This window comes from Ambystoma mexicanum, chromosome 10 (genome assembly GCF_040938575.1).
Source record: "Ambystoma mexicanum isolate Mex_15411 chromosome 10, UKY_AmexF1_1, whole genome shotgun sequence".
In the NCBI taxonomy this organism is placed as follows: domain Eukaryota; kingdom Metazoa; phylum Chordata; class Amphibia; order Caudata; family Ambystomatidae; genus Ambystoma; species Ambystoma mexicanum.
In genome coordinates this window covers 770,425,898-770,442,754 of record NC_090932.1, presented here as the reverse complement: position 1 = coordinate 770,442,754, position 16,857 = coordinate 770,425,898, and the positions used below count along the sequence as shown (strand labels likewise).

At 41.4% G+C, this 16,857-nt stretch overlaps 1 protein-coding gene across 6 annotated transcripts in view; it reads left to right on the top strand.

Moving 5' to 3' along the window:
* Positions 1-16,857, top strand: part of PLCH1 (phospholipase C eta 1) — a 1,334,702-nt gene that overhangs the window by 1,079,116 nt on the left and 238,729 nt on the right. For all 6 annotated transcript variants that reach the window (XM_069618420.1, XM_069618421.1, XM_069618423.1 and 3 more), the window contains one exon: positions 7,190-7,255. In XM_069618420.1, the coding sequence (XP_069474521.1) occupies positions 7,190-7,255 (66 nt within the window). The remainder of the gene's footprint in view (positions 1-7,189; positions 7,256-16,857) is intronic.

The following is a 16,857-nucleotide window of genomic DNA, read 5'->3' as shown; positions in this document are numbered from 1 at the left end:
TTGCAGAGGCACTGCCCCTCCCAGTTTCCCCTAAGAGGAAGCCACTTTACAACGCCCCCAATATAACATTTGCCTGAGTCCAGGACAGGCCTTTGTTCAACTCCCTGTAGTCCCCAGCTGCTCCACCCCTAATCTAATCAGAGAGGTGACAACTCCTTTTGGCAAGGGGAAGAGTGGCTGAACAGGTTTCTCCTGTCGGGGGTAGTTGTCAGGCAGAATCCATTTTCACTAAGCCAGGTTTCAGCTAAATGTCACTTTTTGTTCCCAGTTTTCTACATTCAAATCAAACTGACAATTTGTACCTATACATTAAATAATTACTTCCTTCAAGTCATTTCAGAATATGGTTTTACATTCTTCCACCTCTTAGCAAGTCTTTCCTTGGTCTGGTTTTGTTTCATTTGTGCAGTTTTACACAAAAGTCTGGTGCTTTTAAAACGCCGGCTTTCTGATAGTGGTGAGTACTGGTAATGCAACCATTTTTGGGATTAAGAAAATGAATTCCCCACAGTTCTGGGTTGCTTTTGGCAATCAGCATTGCCATTCCCAATGGTTTCAGGCTACTGTGTGTGTAGCCAAATGGTGGTTTTAGGCAGTGCCCTCCTGTGCTCACAACATAGGCAAAAATGGGTGGCAGCCTATTCTTCATGTTTTCCCTGTGCACTCTCTGGGGAGTTCTGGCCATCATGATGTTTTCCATGCCAGTACTGCACAGTTTTATTGTAGGGCTTGGATGCATGGGTAAAAACATCCCACAACACCAAATTTGATGGAAGAGACCGGTAATGTGGCTGAGCCCCATTGTATGTGAGATTCACGATTAGATGGAAAGGATTAACCGAATTGACCACTTTCTCCGAGCAGTTTCCCTGCTTTTGTAACTTTTCCAGGAGACGTTCATGATTGACAAGATCAAATGACGTCGATAGATCCAACAGGATCAGCATTTCCACTTTTCCACTGTTGATCAAATAGAGCATACAGGTTTGAAGGTAAAATAATGCTGTCTCTGTGCTGTAAGTAGGACGGAAACCTGACTGCCTGCTGCATAGAATGTTATTCTTCTCTACAAAGGCTTGTAATTGTAAGGTGGCTGATTATCTAGTGTTTTTAATAGGAATTGGCCATTTGTTATCAATCTAAAGTTGCTTGAGTCAGTGTGATCCAAGTTCAATTTCTTAGAGATAGGCGTGATGGAAACTTTCTTCATATCTGCCGTAACCTGTTGGTCTCTGAAAGAGGCATTTACAAACTGTGTTAGGAAAGGTGTGACCAGTTTAGCATTTTCCAGTATAAGTTTGGGGGGGGGGGGGTAGAAGATGTAGCAGACATGAGGTGGGGTTCATGGAGGACAATAGAGAGGTGGTCGCTTGTAAAGATATAGGGGCGAAAGTGAATCCTGAGTGGCATGCTGAAAGTTCCGTCTACTTGTTGTAAGTCTTGGTACAGAAACAACACTTATTTGCATTATTATTACCTCCGCTTGAGTGATCAAGCAAAAATTCTCTGCACACTGGTGGGACTCCCTTTTTAAATGTAATTTGCTACATTCAGTTACACAAAATAAATGGGTGATAACTTAATTAATGGCCACATCATAAATGTTCAACACCTTGTGACTCAGCCCTCCTATCAGATACAGGCGGCTGAGCCCGTTCTTCAAATTTTTAAGTGGGCCTTCATCAGGATGTGTCTATTTTCAAAAGGGTGTTACTCCACTCCCCCTTATTTTATTCTGCAGAGTAAAAATAAAAATGACATGAGTAAGGCAGAGTAATGCCTGTTCTATTTGGTGGACTGTAAATAACAAGAGCGAGTTACAACTTCATGCCCAGTGAGGAAGTGTGCCAGAAGATCTTTGGGTTTACTTCTTTAATAATACATTTAATGGAACCTATTTAAGTCTTAACTCGCAAGGAACTACTAGATATGAAATACGCGCCTGGACCTTTCAGTGTGACAGATCTGATATTGAATTATTAATTAACAAGTCAAACAGCTCTCGAGCTGGTGGCCCTGATGGGGTGACTAATGCTATTCTTAAAAGTAACTCTTTGCTATGGTCAGACATCTTATTGCATCTATCTAACCACACAGCAAGAGATGGAGTCTCCCCGATTTCGTGGTCTAAATCTACTCTGGTACCCATTTATAAAAAGGGAGACGGAGGAGATCCTGCCAGCTGTCTCGCTATCTCTCTGATTGACTACTCCTCTAAAATCTTTGCTATGGTAGTACTTAGAGAACTTACAATCTGGGCAGAGAAAAAACGCACCGCTTTAGTCCACTTGAAACAGGTTTTCGAAAAGGAGTGGGCACACTACAGAGTAGATTAGCTCTTACTGCTTGTGTTTCTGATATAGGAGTCCACTCCGGCCACTCACTATACGTGGCAGCTATTGATTTATCATCTGTCTTTGATAATGTAAATCTGTCCTTTTTATGGCAGAAATTGGTGAAGTGTGGCATAGACCCGGGCCTGCTGTGAATGATACAGATGTTGTATACGGGTAATTCCACCAAGGTAGACTGAATACTCTTGGCAAGCTCTCTAGAGCCATCTATTTGGGTAAGGGAGTTCGACAAGGGTGTGTTCTTGCCCGTACCCTATTATAATGTATCTTGCAGATCTATTTGAGGTGAGTAAACCCTGGGGAGGTTTCTCACCTATGTGATCTGATTTGAAGTTAGGATGTATCGCAGATGCAGACAATCTCATCCTGATGGAATATACACCAGTAGGAATGCAGCACCTTTTCACAGGAGTTGAGGGGTATCTTAGTATCAATCATCTGCAGATTAACTCAGCCAAATCCTATGCTATGATTTGCAATATGGCTAAGAAACTGAAAATTATACTTGGAAGATCAATAAAGAAGTCATAAAGTAAGTGGATAGTCTCTGTTATTTGGGCTTTATTGTGTTTGCTAAAAACAGCTTGAAAGACAGAAGGCTAGCATGGAAAAAAAGGCTCACTCCTGTCTTTGCCTGTTGAAATCGGTTTAAAGTAAATTATGTGCTTATTCATTGAGTCCCTTGATCAAGTTTTATAGATTAAAGGTAACCCCAATAGCACTATATGGATGCAAGCTGATGAACCTTAATAACAGGAGGTTTTTGGATGGTATGGAAGGCAACATTTTGAAGCAAGCCCTTTGCCTTCCTATTTCTATTCCTGTTAGCATCATTAGCTTTGAGCTTGGCCTGGCCTCATGGTGGTCACACTATATCAAAAGTTGCCTCTCCTTAAGTATTAGACTTACGCAGGCAGAGAAATCCTGCCTTGACTTCTATTTAAATACTCTTATGTTGAAGAAGTCTAATCCCCACTTAAATTTTTTTTTACATCGATGCAAAGCATTTACGCCTATGCTTAATTTGAATGGTTCGGAATCTGATGCAAATAAAACCCTGGGACAAATCAACAGACATTCAAGATTTGGGCAGATTAAAGCTTTTTAATGACCAAGAATCTTTTCCTTTTTCTTTTCTTCTGAAAGAATTGAGACCTTATCTGATGAAATTATTGTACTCAGAATTTCATGATTGGTTGCTTAAATTTAGACTGAACGGTCTGCAGACTCTGTTATTTGGCCTAAGTTAGGTATACCAATGGAACTACAGTTGTGTAGATTGTGCGGCCAATGTACAGAGACTTTAATACACCTAGTCTTAAACTGTCCACTGATTAGAAATCAGAGGATGATTGAACACGTTATTCATTCAACTGTGGCGTTCTTAACCAATGACCAGTGGCAGAGGCTTATGATGACTACCCATCTCTTCCGCACGTTGGCCTTGGTTAGACTGCTGATGGAATTTTATTCTGAGATTAATAAGGTAGTGGTTCAAGGGGACTCCGACTTAAGGTAAAACTGATGGATTGAATATTAAGTGTAAAAATACTTTTGAAATGTGTTATAGTCTTTTATATACCCTGTTGCCCAAGTGTTACACTTTTTTTGTTTTTTTACAATTGCAAGGATCTCTCTTCGTGTATGTTTTAATTGATTTAGTGTATTATGTAATTGTACCTTGTGCACTACTAAATTAAAACAAAATGACGTTCAAATGGCATCAGACAGATTTTCCTCTACTTCAGGCAGTAAAACGCACTTTCTTTATCTGCCCCCAATTGACTACCTGTCACAAAAACAAAGTTAAAGGCCACTTGTATTGTACATAAAGTGTTTCATGAAGGAGGTTGTGAATTTCTTATCTCCAAACTGACTCCCCGCATCACCTGCAGAAAATTGCATTGTGGTCATGTTGGACTATTCTTCATCCCATACAAAGGAAAATGACGATGCTGAGGCTTCTCACATATCGAGACAAAGTGTGGAACTCCCTTCCTGTCTCACTTTGTCATGAAACCAACCAGTTTAAGTTTTAAAATGATCTTTATATGACATGCTTTAATAAGATCACATTTCGTAGGCTATTCCGATGTCTTGGGTGAGCGCTTTGCTTGCTCAGCCACCTTCCCGGCTGTAGACCTTATTCTCCAGAATGACTACTTCCTGTTGCTACCTGTTTCTCCTCCATGCTGGTCCACTCGACTTGCTCTTGTGCATTGAGGCCATCCATGCAAGCATAAAAGAAAGGATACAGATTATGCAACCAAGTTTTCCTGGTGTACTATGCTTTCTTTGATGTAGGCAATCAAGATGGGGTCTAGATTATCCAACACTGAGAGCTGGTAAATGACTTTAGTATGATTATTCATAAGATGTCCTTTGATATCTGGCGAAGTTCAAGAAACTAGTAAGGCTGGGCAAACCTTTTGAAAATGGTTTGCAGGTCTTGAACATCTCCATGTGAAATTTAAGTTGATTCTCAAGCCTCCACTAACCTTTCTCACAACCTGATGCTCCTTCCAGAGCCATTCATTTCCAGAGTTTGGTTTGGAGGTTTTAAAGTAAAGTTGGTTGTCAGCGCTGTACTTTGTAACAAACGAAAAAATGGAAGAAGAATAGACTAGGTTAAGAAATAAAGTGTGCGGTTGGGAGGCTGGATAGGGGCCTTAGTGAAAGTAAATTGTGATGGGCATCCGTAAATGCAATCTAGATATGAGGGCACATTAGGCTCTGCAGTAAGATATTTCAGTAAAATAACACATGTGTTGTGGCGATCTGTGGGTATCCTGGATGTAACACAATTATATCTAGGTATAAAAGAGACTGCTTACCCTACTGAAGTCATCAAATTATGAACAGTTAAGGTGGATATTTGCTAGATTTCATTGCAGACCAGCTTCTCTGTAGATCTACACCAAGGCAATCACCTGGAAGACATGGCTGGTGTGCTATTCATCCTTTACAGTTCCATAAACTGAATTTGAGTGAGGGGTGTAATATTACAATTATGAGCGTTCATGGATACACCTCGGAAAAAGCCTATCTGGCAGGGTAAGAGCCAATCCATATCAAGCATACATGTTACAGCCATTCAAATGTCTTATATTGCCCACACAAGCTTGTTGGCATTATATTAGAGCGTTCCAGCTGAAAATCATTTGCATAGGGAAGACCTATAAGAATGGGGAACTATCAGTAACATGTTAGGCTAACATAATGAAGTCATTTATCCTTCTGAGTTTACATATATTAGAGGTGTTGTCTTTGTGATAATGCAAAAGGACAGTTGTAGCAGGCATTTACTCTTAAAGCCCTGAAGAGCTGAGAAGGGTCAACAACTATTTGCAATGGCATTAATAAAATGAGTGGTAAAACCAGAATAAAAACATAGTTCATAAATTATATGAAAACAGAGTTAATGTTGCTTTCTATGTAAAAAGAAGACAGCCTCATAACTTGTAAGCCATATGTAAACTGTTCTTAATTTCCTTTGCATGTCTTCTGCCAGAAAAGGCACTGACCATTTCAACAGATACTTTGCAACAACCTTTATCATCCTGTCACTGATATTAGCTTAAATTGAACATAGTGCCCAAACTTCATGACATTTCATGGGTTTAGATGAACTTCGAATCCCCTGAACATTCAGGTGCATCTCCAAGTTTCGTCTGAATGTGTTTGCTCATGCTCAGAAACTAGCAGATATTCTTGTGACATGAATGGCACAAGCGAACATAATCACATACAAGATAAGTGAAAAGTAAAATCAAAAAGACAAGTGCATGTTCAAAGCATACCTACAAACTCTTTATTGGTGGAATTGTTCATCTCAGAATTGCATTTGAATTCAATATTATATCTAGACTCAATGCAAGCGAGGCACACAGACCTATTAACTGTTTTTCCCTAATTTGTCAATCACTGAAAATAATTGTATTTTATGTTATGTTAATACATTTTATATAGTAAACTGCTGCTTTTTTATAATGCGTTCATCTGTGTAGATTTAAGCAGTATTCGTAAAAGGTACAAGATTTTCATTTACACAATGGACTTGGGAGTTATCAGAAGGATACCTGTAACGGAACATATGGTTGCACTGTTTTCATTTATTGTATATATTTTGTATTTATTGGACATTTGTGTGGCACCTATACACAAGTGTGTCCAGGTGCCATAAGATAGGATGGGGGGAGGGGACATGGGAGAACAACACAAAACAGTTATGTTGGCCTTGTGGCAATCCTACTGTACAAATGCATGACAAGGTGGTAAATAAACGGGGGGAGGATAGAGGGAGCAGTGCAGGAGAGGGGTGGACAAGTGCTGGGAGGGCCAAGGCAGCAAGTACCAGGGGAAGATGGGGAAGGGAGGATAAGTGCAGTGGACAGGGAGGAACAGGTTGGACTAGTCTGGGAAAGGGAGCCCGAGGGCAAGTGCTGACAATGGATGCTGGGGGGACAGGTAGGGGATGGGCTGGTCCCTGTATGGCTCTGAAGGGACGATACCCCAGTCGCAGTGGCAGAAGGAGAGCTGCTTTGTAGATGACAATATTAATAACAGCATTGAATTCCAGACACATAGAAAGCAAGAGGTTTGTCAGAGAGGGAACATGGTGAATGAAAAATTGTGTCGGTTTGTGTGTGGTGGGAAGGGTAGGTAGGGAAAGGATTTGGATTACATATTTCAAGAAGACCTAGTTTTCTATTTTTCCGTATGGTTAAATTGTTACTGCGTTTTACACACAAACATATTTATCTTTCTTCCTTTTGTAATAAGACCGTTTTAATTAACATAAGCCACACAATAATTTTTGTTTCTCCAATGTATAGAATTCAGACCCAAAAGAAAGAGGGAAGAAATCTCGATCATTAATGGGAAATTTTGCAAAACACAAGGTAAGAAGCATACATGTCTACAATCGCAGGTCAATATTTCCTGATTTGAATAAAACCTTTAATAATGTGACTACTCAGTGTCATTGCTCCATTTATCATTACTTTTACTGAAAAGTGACTTTGAAAAAATTACTTCCCGTTACCTGTCCAGCAAATGTCTGGAAAACGACTTTTTCCCCAAACTTCGTACACACTCTGTAATTTATTACATTAGCTCTCCTCCTCCTGTCGAGCATCACTGTAACACAGTGGATAAACGCAACACAGGTTTACCATACTCCATGAGGTTACATTTCCCTTGATCATTTATTTATTGTTATTCTTTCTTCATCTTTTTTGCCTGCCCTCATAAATAAAGAAATTCTCAAGCCATGGCATGATGCATGTGAGCCTTTACTTTTTCATGTTAGTTATATAAATACATCTTAGAACATAATCTCAATGCATCAAAAAAAGCTCAATCAATGAGGAGGGGCCACTGTAGCAGACCTTATGTTTTGTGCTCATAGAGACACTGCGATGCTTGGCAGTAGAGTAAAGGAAAGGTCATAGCTAAACAGGTCCAAGTTCTAATGTGGGTATACAAACTTAAATACTAATGCAACTATAATCTTGTATTGCCAATGAAATGCATTAATCATTATGAATAATTTGAGGCACATCGCCAGAATGTAGACTTTTTGCTACTAAACATTAGAGAGAAATGTTTGTTTTGCCAACAATTAGTCATTTGTGAACTAGTCTAGTGAGTGACTGTTGCCAGAAATTTGTCAACAGGAAAATATTTGCTTGAAAGTATTAAAAACCATACAAAGTGAAGTAACAACAACTATGGCTAATGAGGTAAAGGAGACGACTCTAATATGATTAAATGTTGGATGTCTGATGTGAATTTCAAATTGATGTCTTTTTTTTGTCTTGTTCCTTTGAAATATGTTGTAGTCTTACTCGACAATGCACTGATTCATTGCATTTTGAAACAGTATGTTTGTACCTGCTTTATAAGCTAGCCAACATTCTGCGATTTCTCTCAGGCCACACGATGAATGAGAAAATAAATTTGTTGACACATATTGGACATCACAGATGTTTTATAATTGGTATCTGAGTAGTTTGTGGAATAAGTTGTCTGAGAATTTCCTGTGATATGTACATTAAAATGGATTGCGAAAATATAGGAAATGTATGATATCAAGTTATTTTCTGGCAGTGTTTTTCTTTACCCTGCTGAAAACAATGAAGTCTAGGTGATGTACCATAATAGTGCACTCAAATAAAGTTGTAAACATTGGTGTTTTAAAATGGGTATAAAGATATCAATCGTCTAATGTCAGAGTCGCGCCGGTGAGGTCACAGCCTTCAATATCCTGATTTGCAAAGTCCAAATGTTGACCAGTATGCATACTTTAGAGCGGAAAGATAATCATATTTCTCCTGATTAGTACATGAATGATGTTATTGTGAAAGGAAATAGTTGTCTGGAAAATAGATCTATTGAAGAATGTGGATTGTAAAATATTGGTTTTATAATAAAGTTAATTTCCTGCTAATGTTTCAATATTTTAAAAGCTCCATTGTGATTGAAGTCATCATTCACTTAAGCTATTTCATAATATTACGAGAGATGTGAGAATGGCGTTGTAAATTCCATATTTGATCAAGTTTACACAGCTTAGCAAATGTAAAATAGCATGTTACCCTGCAAATCCTGAAGGAACCAGAAGGTAACATTTATAAATGTTAGATGAGTTGGAAAATTATGTGGTTTCGTAAAGTAGCTAATATTTGAGAAAATGTTTTTCAATCATAGTTCCTTAATGAGTTGATAGCAGGGCTCAAGAAATAATTTTAAAGTGGCATTATTTTACTGAGGAAAACCTACCCGTTGCGACTGGTGTATTCTTCCTCTGTGTTCCATCAAGCCACCTACAAGGGTTTTTACACAACGGAAGGGGCTGTTCTTCAAGAACAACATCATGGTGTATGGCAGGAGACAAGTGGGCGTGACAGAAGACTGCAAAGAGAAATTGACAGCAGGGGGAATGACTTTTAGCAAAGAAAAATGTATGTTCAACAGAGATGACATAGAATACTTGGGGCACAGAATATCTTACACCAATTCCCACCAACAATGAAACACTGGAATAATTTTTTAAAAGGTGTAGTGCGGACGTTAACTGTTTCATAGCCCGCTTCACAAACAAAACAGTGAACTTGAAGAAACTATTCTGGAAGGGGATGTCCTTCAAATGGGCCGAAACATGCAAAGGCAAGTTTCAGAAGATAAATGTGGCAATCAAAAGACCAATATGTATTCAGAGCTACAAACCGGGCAGGGGGACAGCTACTGATACAGATGCCAGCAGTACCAAAGGTAGTGCTGTCCTATCCCAAATAGAAGAAAGCAAAGAATAAGTCATAGCATTGCCTCATAAATGCTGAAAGGAGCAGAACCAACATATGCCACAAGGAAATGTTACCTTTAAAGTGGATTTGTAGAAAATTAGTAAGTCTTTGTACAGGGCATAACAATAGAAAATCCCACAAATCTCAAGCTACTAAAGGAGATTTTACTGATCAAAAGGACTGGATCATGTCTCAGCAAAAAATCATTAAATGAGCGACGGCTGTAAAACCTTCAAGGTAGAATACATCGTAGATGTAAAGAAAATGCATTGTGAACAGCCCATCCCGCCAGAATACCAACACAGGAAAAGGGCACACAGATGAAGTAGACCAAGTACTATCCGTAGATGAAAGCACAATATCTTCGTCAAAATGGAACCATGCTATAGAATAGAGTAAAGCATTGAAAGCAAGAAAAGTCTGAAGGAGGGCACAATAAACAAAATTGCAATGAAGGAACTAAGCCTAGACACACTCCGGCCTATTAGAGATGAATTCTATGTCCAAGTGGACTGAATTTAGATATGAGATAGTACTATTCCCACTGGAGGGTTGCAAGCCCACCATAATAGCTTTAGGGTACAAAAGACATCAAAGAATAACAAAGACTAGACAATGTATTCACAATGATTACTGGGGGCCATTATGTAATGCCCAAATTGAAAGGACTGTCAGAGAACGTATCCTTTGTGAATTCAGCAAAAAGGCATGTGTGAGCCTTTTCCCCTCCCATGACTCAGCTCACTGTTATCAAGCTACTGTCGGAGAGGGTAGGGCTCTTTCTAGTAGGTTCAAATCACAGCGCCGGTACACCAATGTCGTGCATAGTTTTGATAGACTTATTAATACTTATTTAAAAATGTCATGTAATTGCATTTTTGATGATGTCTTAGAGAGGATAACTGTGTTCAATTTAAGGTAGAAGAAATCAGGAAGTTCCTAAGGGAGAATACCATAGAACATTGCTCTTGTGCCACATATCACTCTCAAACACATGGCATGGTTGAGGTGTTTAACAAGGTCATTAAGGATAGCATCTGGAGGGCATGGTCAGTACAACAATACTGGAAGAAAGTGGTGATAGATTCTGCAGTAGTTCACAGGTTTTCTCTTCATTCCACTACTGTTATTTCTCCTTTTCAAATGAACTGAGGTTCGGAATATCAAGCTCCGCCCACCTTGGCTTCAAAGGGTTGTCCAACTGCCCTTATACCTAAAGGGTATAAGAGTATGAAATGAAGGCTATGCAATAATCCAAGAAAACTGCATATGACAGGAGGAAAGCAGTTACCACCCATGTTCGAAGTGTTGAGAACAGGCACCCTCTTATGGCCAAAACACATCAAAGTTGTGGAAGTACTGCACCACTACACCTGGAGAGGATGGTGATGTGTAAATAAGCACAGAAATGAAGATCGATAGAGGTGTGAAAACCACAGGAAAGACTGATCAAGACTAAACCAGGCTACCATGGGACCTCGCTTTAGGCAAAGACCCCAGGGGTGTGAGAGCATAAGAAACCAGCTTACCTTAAGCACTATTATGGGCCTCATTACAAGTAGGAAAAAGTGGCAGTAATTACGTTACTGACACTTTTCCCACCAAATTATAATTTTTGGCATATTTACCACTAGTGGAATTACAGTGCACTAAATCCACCGATGTTCAGGGGGAAAGTGGAGGATTCACTGATGGCTTGTTTCTGTAGGTAAGTCCTTCCCTTTACCTCCATAATCAGCAGATTTACTGCACAGTACTTCTGCCGGGAGTAAATCTGCCAAAAAATCCCCATGGGGTCCTATTGTCAGATCTGTCAGAATCCGTACAATGGAACCAAGCTAGGACCGGTAGTGTAGCCATAGAATTCTTTCTACAAATGTAACCCTCTGAACACACAAGGTAAATACAGAGGGATCTACTAGTTGAAAGATAAGGAACACCACACAATGACCAGGCACTGCAAAGAAACAAGATAAACAACTTGACCTTGGAGCAAAAATGCACTATGCAGAATATGAGACAATATCAAAAAGCCACTGACCAGAGCAGAGCAAGTCTTCCACGATGCTATGATCAGGAAAGGGAAGAGGGCAGGACGGGATCAAGGTGTGATCAAGTTGTCCTGATGATGTCTCTGTACCAACTTGACACCCAGTGTACTACTGCCCTAAACCAACGGCAGGAGGATGCCTAATCGAAAAGAGGCAGTCTCTAGTCCAAATCCTATCCGGTCGGCATGAGGACGCCTAACGACTTCAGCGCAGATTGTGGCAGTCTCGAGTTCAGCACTTTTCTTCTTGTACACTAGGGTATATGTTGGTAAATTCCCAACCTCGAATAATTTGGGACGGTAATCCGATTGGTGGAGATGTAATCCTTATCAAGGTAATCCAGAAAGGTAGGTAAACATGTTGTTGTACTGCAGACCGGGTTCGAAGCACAGTAAATCAGGCAGTCCAAATCAGCAGGCAAGGGCGTTGTCATACAGAGGAGTTGGACAGAGGCAAGGAAGAACACAGGATACAAGATACCAAACAGGACAAAACTCGCGGCTGATTCAAAATCAGAAGCGAGGCAAAGGACAACACGGAAGTGTTAAATAGGTTACCATGGAAATTCACGCCCTCAACGTAAAACCCTGTGAAGAGGGCGTGATGGACACCAGAGTCGCCATGCCAACCCACATCCATGGAATCTATGGAATCGGGTATGGCGAAGGCATTGCTTCACGTTCTTGATCTTATTACCATGAGAAAGGGAACAAATTAACGTAAGACCAGAGCGAGACTTGACAGTACCCCTCCTTAAAGAAGATGCCCTCCTCCGAGCGGACCAGAAGTGTGAGACCGACAATGGGGCATGAATTTTTGTACAGGTTCTGTCTTCAGGACCATAACCTTTCCAATCCACCAGGTAAAGATGCATTCCCCGTGACACCTTAGTATCGAGGATGCAATGAACTTCATATTCATCTGAACTTTGGACTGACAGAGGGGGTTGACGATCAGGTAACCGAGTGGAGGGATGAAAGGGCTTAAGGAGTGAAACATGAAAAAATTGATTAATACGGTAAGAGGTAGGCAAGTCCAGATGCACTGTAACAGGATTTACCAGAGCAGTGATCGGATAGGGACCCACAAAACGAGGTAGAAGAGAACAGCGACTTGGTATTCGCAGGTTCCGGGTAGCCAACCATACTTTCAAACCCACCTTATAACCGGGAGCAGGTGTTCTGTGAACATCCGCGTGTCTTTTTTGACGAATCTTAGCTGCATGCAAATGAGCAGAAATCGACTTCTGAGTTTTAGTCAGATCACAAACACAGGCCATGGCAGCCGGGCTATTAACCAACACTGCATGTTCCAAGGGAAGAGTAGGGGGATGACGACCATGCATAGCAAAGAATCGTGAAGTACTGGTAGAAGTGTGCAAAGAGTTATTATATGCAAACACTGCCATACCTAAAACAGATAACCAGGTGTCTTGATGTTGCAGGATAAGAGACCGCAGATATTGCTCAAGAGTGGCATTCAGACGTTCTGTCTGTCCGTCCATCTGTGGATGGTAAGCCGAAGAAAAACGGTCCTCAATGCCTAAGGAGTTAGTGAGAGCCCTCCAGAATTTAGACGTAAATTGGGTTCCACGATCGGACACAATGACATGTGGAAGACCGAAAAAACAATATACCTGCCGTAGAAACAAATCCGCCAAAACAGGTGCACTAGGAAGACCTTTGCAGGGGATAAATAAGGCCATCTTGGAAAACGAGTCGATCACCACCCAGATAGAATCATATCCTTGATCGTTTGGTAGGTCGACGATAAAGTCCATGGATAACATCTCCCATGGATGATCCGGAACGGGAAAAGGACTTCAGAGACCTATAGGTTTGGAAAGCATACCCTTGCACTGGTCACAAGCAGTACAGGACTTTATATACTCAAGGACGTCTTCCTTCATGGAAGACCACCAACGTTGTAATAGGTGAAGTGTTTTCCTGAGACCTGGATGTGCAGCGAACCTGGAATCATGGCACCTTTGGAGCGTGGTCCTACGGGAATCAAGATCAGGGAGATATATTAATCCCACATGATAGGGTAAGCCTTTGAACACTGTCAGCCCCAACTCCTGCACCAATGCGGGATTGTTTCTTACCCAGTGCAAAAGAGAGGTACGTAGGGGGGCTTGCACTACACAAGCACAAACGACCTGTTGCGGAGACAGGAGAGGTTCACCATCATGATCCCGTGTTGGAACACAATGTATACGGGACAGTGCATCGGTTTTGGAATGTTTGGAACCAGGCTGCATGTGATTTCAAAGTGATACATGAAGAACAATTCATGCCACCTAGCGTGTCTTGCTGTAGTGCATTTCACAGATTCAAGGGCAAGGAGATTACGGTGATCGGTAAAGACTTGTACAGAGACTGAGGTTCCCAGAAGATGATGCTGCCAGACTAGAAATGCATCACGAACAGCCAGTAACTCCTTTTCTGTTATGGTGTAATTAGCTTCATACGAAGTTAGTTTCCTGGAATGAAAAGCCATTGGGTGTCGAATCCCTGTGTCGGAGCATTCTTGAGGAAGGAACGCACCTACAGCCACGTCTGAAGCATCTGCTTCGACGATAAACTGCAAGGCAGGATTAGGGTGTAACAACACTGGGGCTGTATTAAAGGCTGATTTGAGATGGTCAAATGCTTCTTGCGCTGCACCACTCCTAGCAAGAAAATTCTTAGAACTCGTCAGAGAGGTCAGCCGTGATGCCATAGCCGAGAAACACTTGATAAAACGCTGATAGAAATTGGCAAAACCAAGGAATGACTGGAGTTGTTTCAAAGTGGATGGGACTGGCCAATCCAGAATGGCTATAACCTTGGTATTGCTCATCTTTATACCATGGTCCGTAATATCATAACCCAGGAATTCAACTGAAGAAGCATGAAAAATGCATTTCTCTATTTTAGCATACAAATGGTTTTTCCCTAAGCTGTTGCAAGACGGAGGAAATGTGGGATACATGAGAGCCATAGTCTGGAGAATAAACAAGAATGTCATCCAAATATACTATGACAAACCTATCCAGCATATCCTTGAACACATCATTGATGAAATGCTGAAAATTAGCGGGGCATTACAGAGCCCGAATAGCCTGATGCAATATTTAAATAAGCCATACTTAGTTTTGAAGGCTGTCTTCCACTCATCACCAGAACACATTCTCTAACCAAGTTGTATGCAGCCCTTAAATCAAGTTTGGCAAAGATTTTTGAGCTACCTAACTGATCGAGGAAGATCGAGATCAGGGGAATGAGATATTGATTACGTATGGTGATGGCATGGAGCTCCCGATAATCTATACAAGGGCGCAGATCCCCTTCTTTCTTGGGTACAAAAACATGGGTGAGGCTGCTGGGGAACGTGAAGGTCGAATAAACCCCGTATTTAAGGATTTTTCGATATACTGTTTCAGTATGCCATCTTCTTTTTCAGTCAAGGAATAGATCCTCCCATTTGGTATTTTAGCCCCTGGAATGATGTCAATGGGACAGTCATAGGGTCTATGTGGAGGAAGCACCTCTGCGCCTTTGGGATCGAATACATCCTGATAAGGTGTATACTCCTGGAGCAAGGACACAGAGGAAACAGCACCAACAGTAGGTGTGATTCCCAACAAGGATCGACAGGGACTCTTGAACTTAGTTGGAGCCACAAAACAGTGCCCCATACAGAACAAAGACAAAAATTGAGTTCACCAGTCACCCAATCAATGGTTGGATTATGTCATTTCAACCATGGAGTACCTAATATCATCCTGAACTGAGGGGCCATTATAACATCAAAGGAGATGGTTTCCGTATGTCCTTCATCGGAGGTCATGATCAGAATCACGGTTTGTTTGGTGACCAAGCCGGACAACAAGGTACTACCATCCACTGCATTAACTATTTCTGGACGGTCTTTAGAAATGAGGGGCACTTTGTTTTCCTGGGCATATAAGTGGTCTATGTAATTCCCTGTAGCTCCCGAATTTAAGACGGGTCCACCAAACCAAACCAAAGCGAACCCGTCGAGGATTTGAGCGAGGCATATAGGGTAACAGGATAAATCATGATGGAGTCCCTAGATAAAGAACTCAGTAGTTGGTCTACTTCCACTACCGAGTTTTCACGTTTCCCGACCTCTTAGGTTTTTTCAGGCATGACTTTAGGAAATGTTCTGTTGAACCACAATAGAAACATTGATTTTCTGAACGTCTTCTTTCTCAGGGGTCAAAGGACCTCTTAAAGCACCTATCTGCATGGGTTCAGGCTGATTTGTAACAACATGAGTAGGTGGTTCTAGAACTTGAATTTGAGCCCTCTTTTCTCCATTTCTCTCAGCTCTGCAAGCATCGACTTGGAGAACTAGGTCCAATAACTCATGGAAAGCAGTAGGAACCACTGGAACCGTCGCAAGGGTATCCTTGAGAGTGTCTGAGAGACCCTTATAGAACAGCAATGCCTTCTTGTCCTCAGGCCATCCTGTTTCTGCAATGAGCTGATTGAGCCTAGTGACATAGGTAAGGAGAGATGTGTCCCCCTTTTGTAAACCCAAAAGTTCTAATTCAGTACCTGGGTTTTGTATCTCGTGTCAAAAAACTAACTCGTAGCCTCCAATAAGGCATAGCAGTCAAACAACAGAGGGCTACCACCTTCAAACAAAGGATTAGCCCAAGCAGCAGCAGTCCCTGCCAAATGAGAAAGGACAAATGCAGCCTTAGTGGCGGAATCAGGAAATGCATTGGGACAGCACAGAAAGTGCAAACGGCACTGGTTCAGAAATGTCCGATAGACCCTAGAGTCTCCATGAAACCGTTAAGGTGGTACTAGAGTGTGCTGTGTAGCCATGTACACTGGAGCAGCGGCCGCAGCCTGGGAACAGGGTCCCCAGAAGCAGCAGCTGTGACTTGGGGTGGGTTCTGTCCCACTGCCGGTACCATTGCCTGAAGACCATCAATGCGTGTCTGTGTGGTAGCATGAGCTGTCTGCATGTCAACACGCAGCTCAGCTACCATTTGCATTAAAGCAGACAAGGTCTCATTGGTGTCCATATACATGGCTTCTGATTATGTCAGATCCGGCTGAATCCGTACAATGGAACCAAGCTTGGACCCATAGTGTCGTCGTAGAATTCTTTCTGCAAATGTAACCC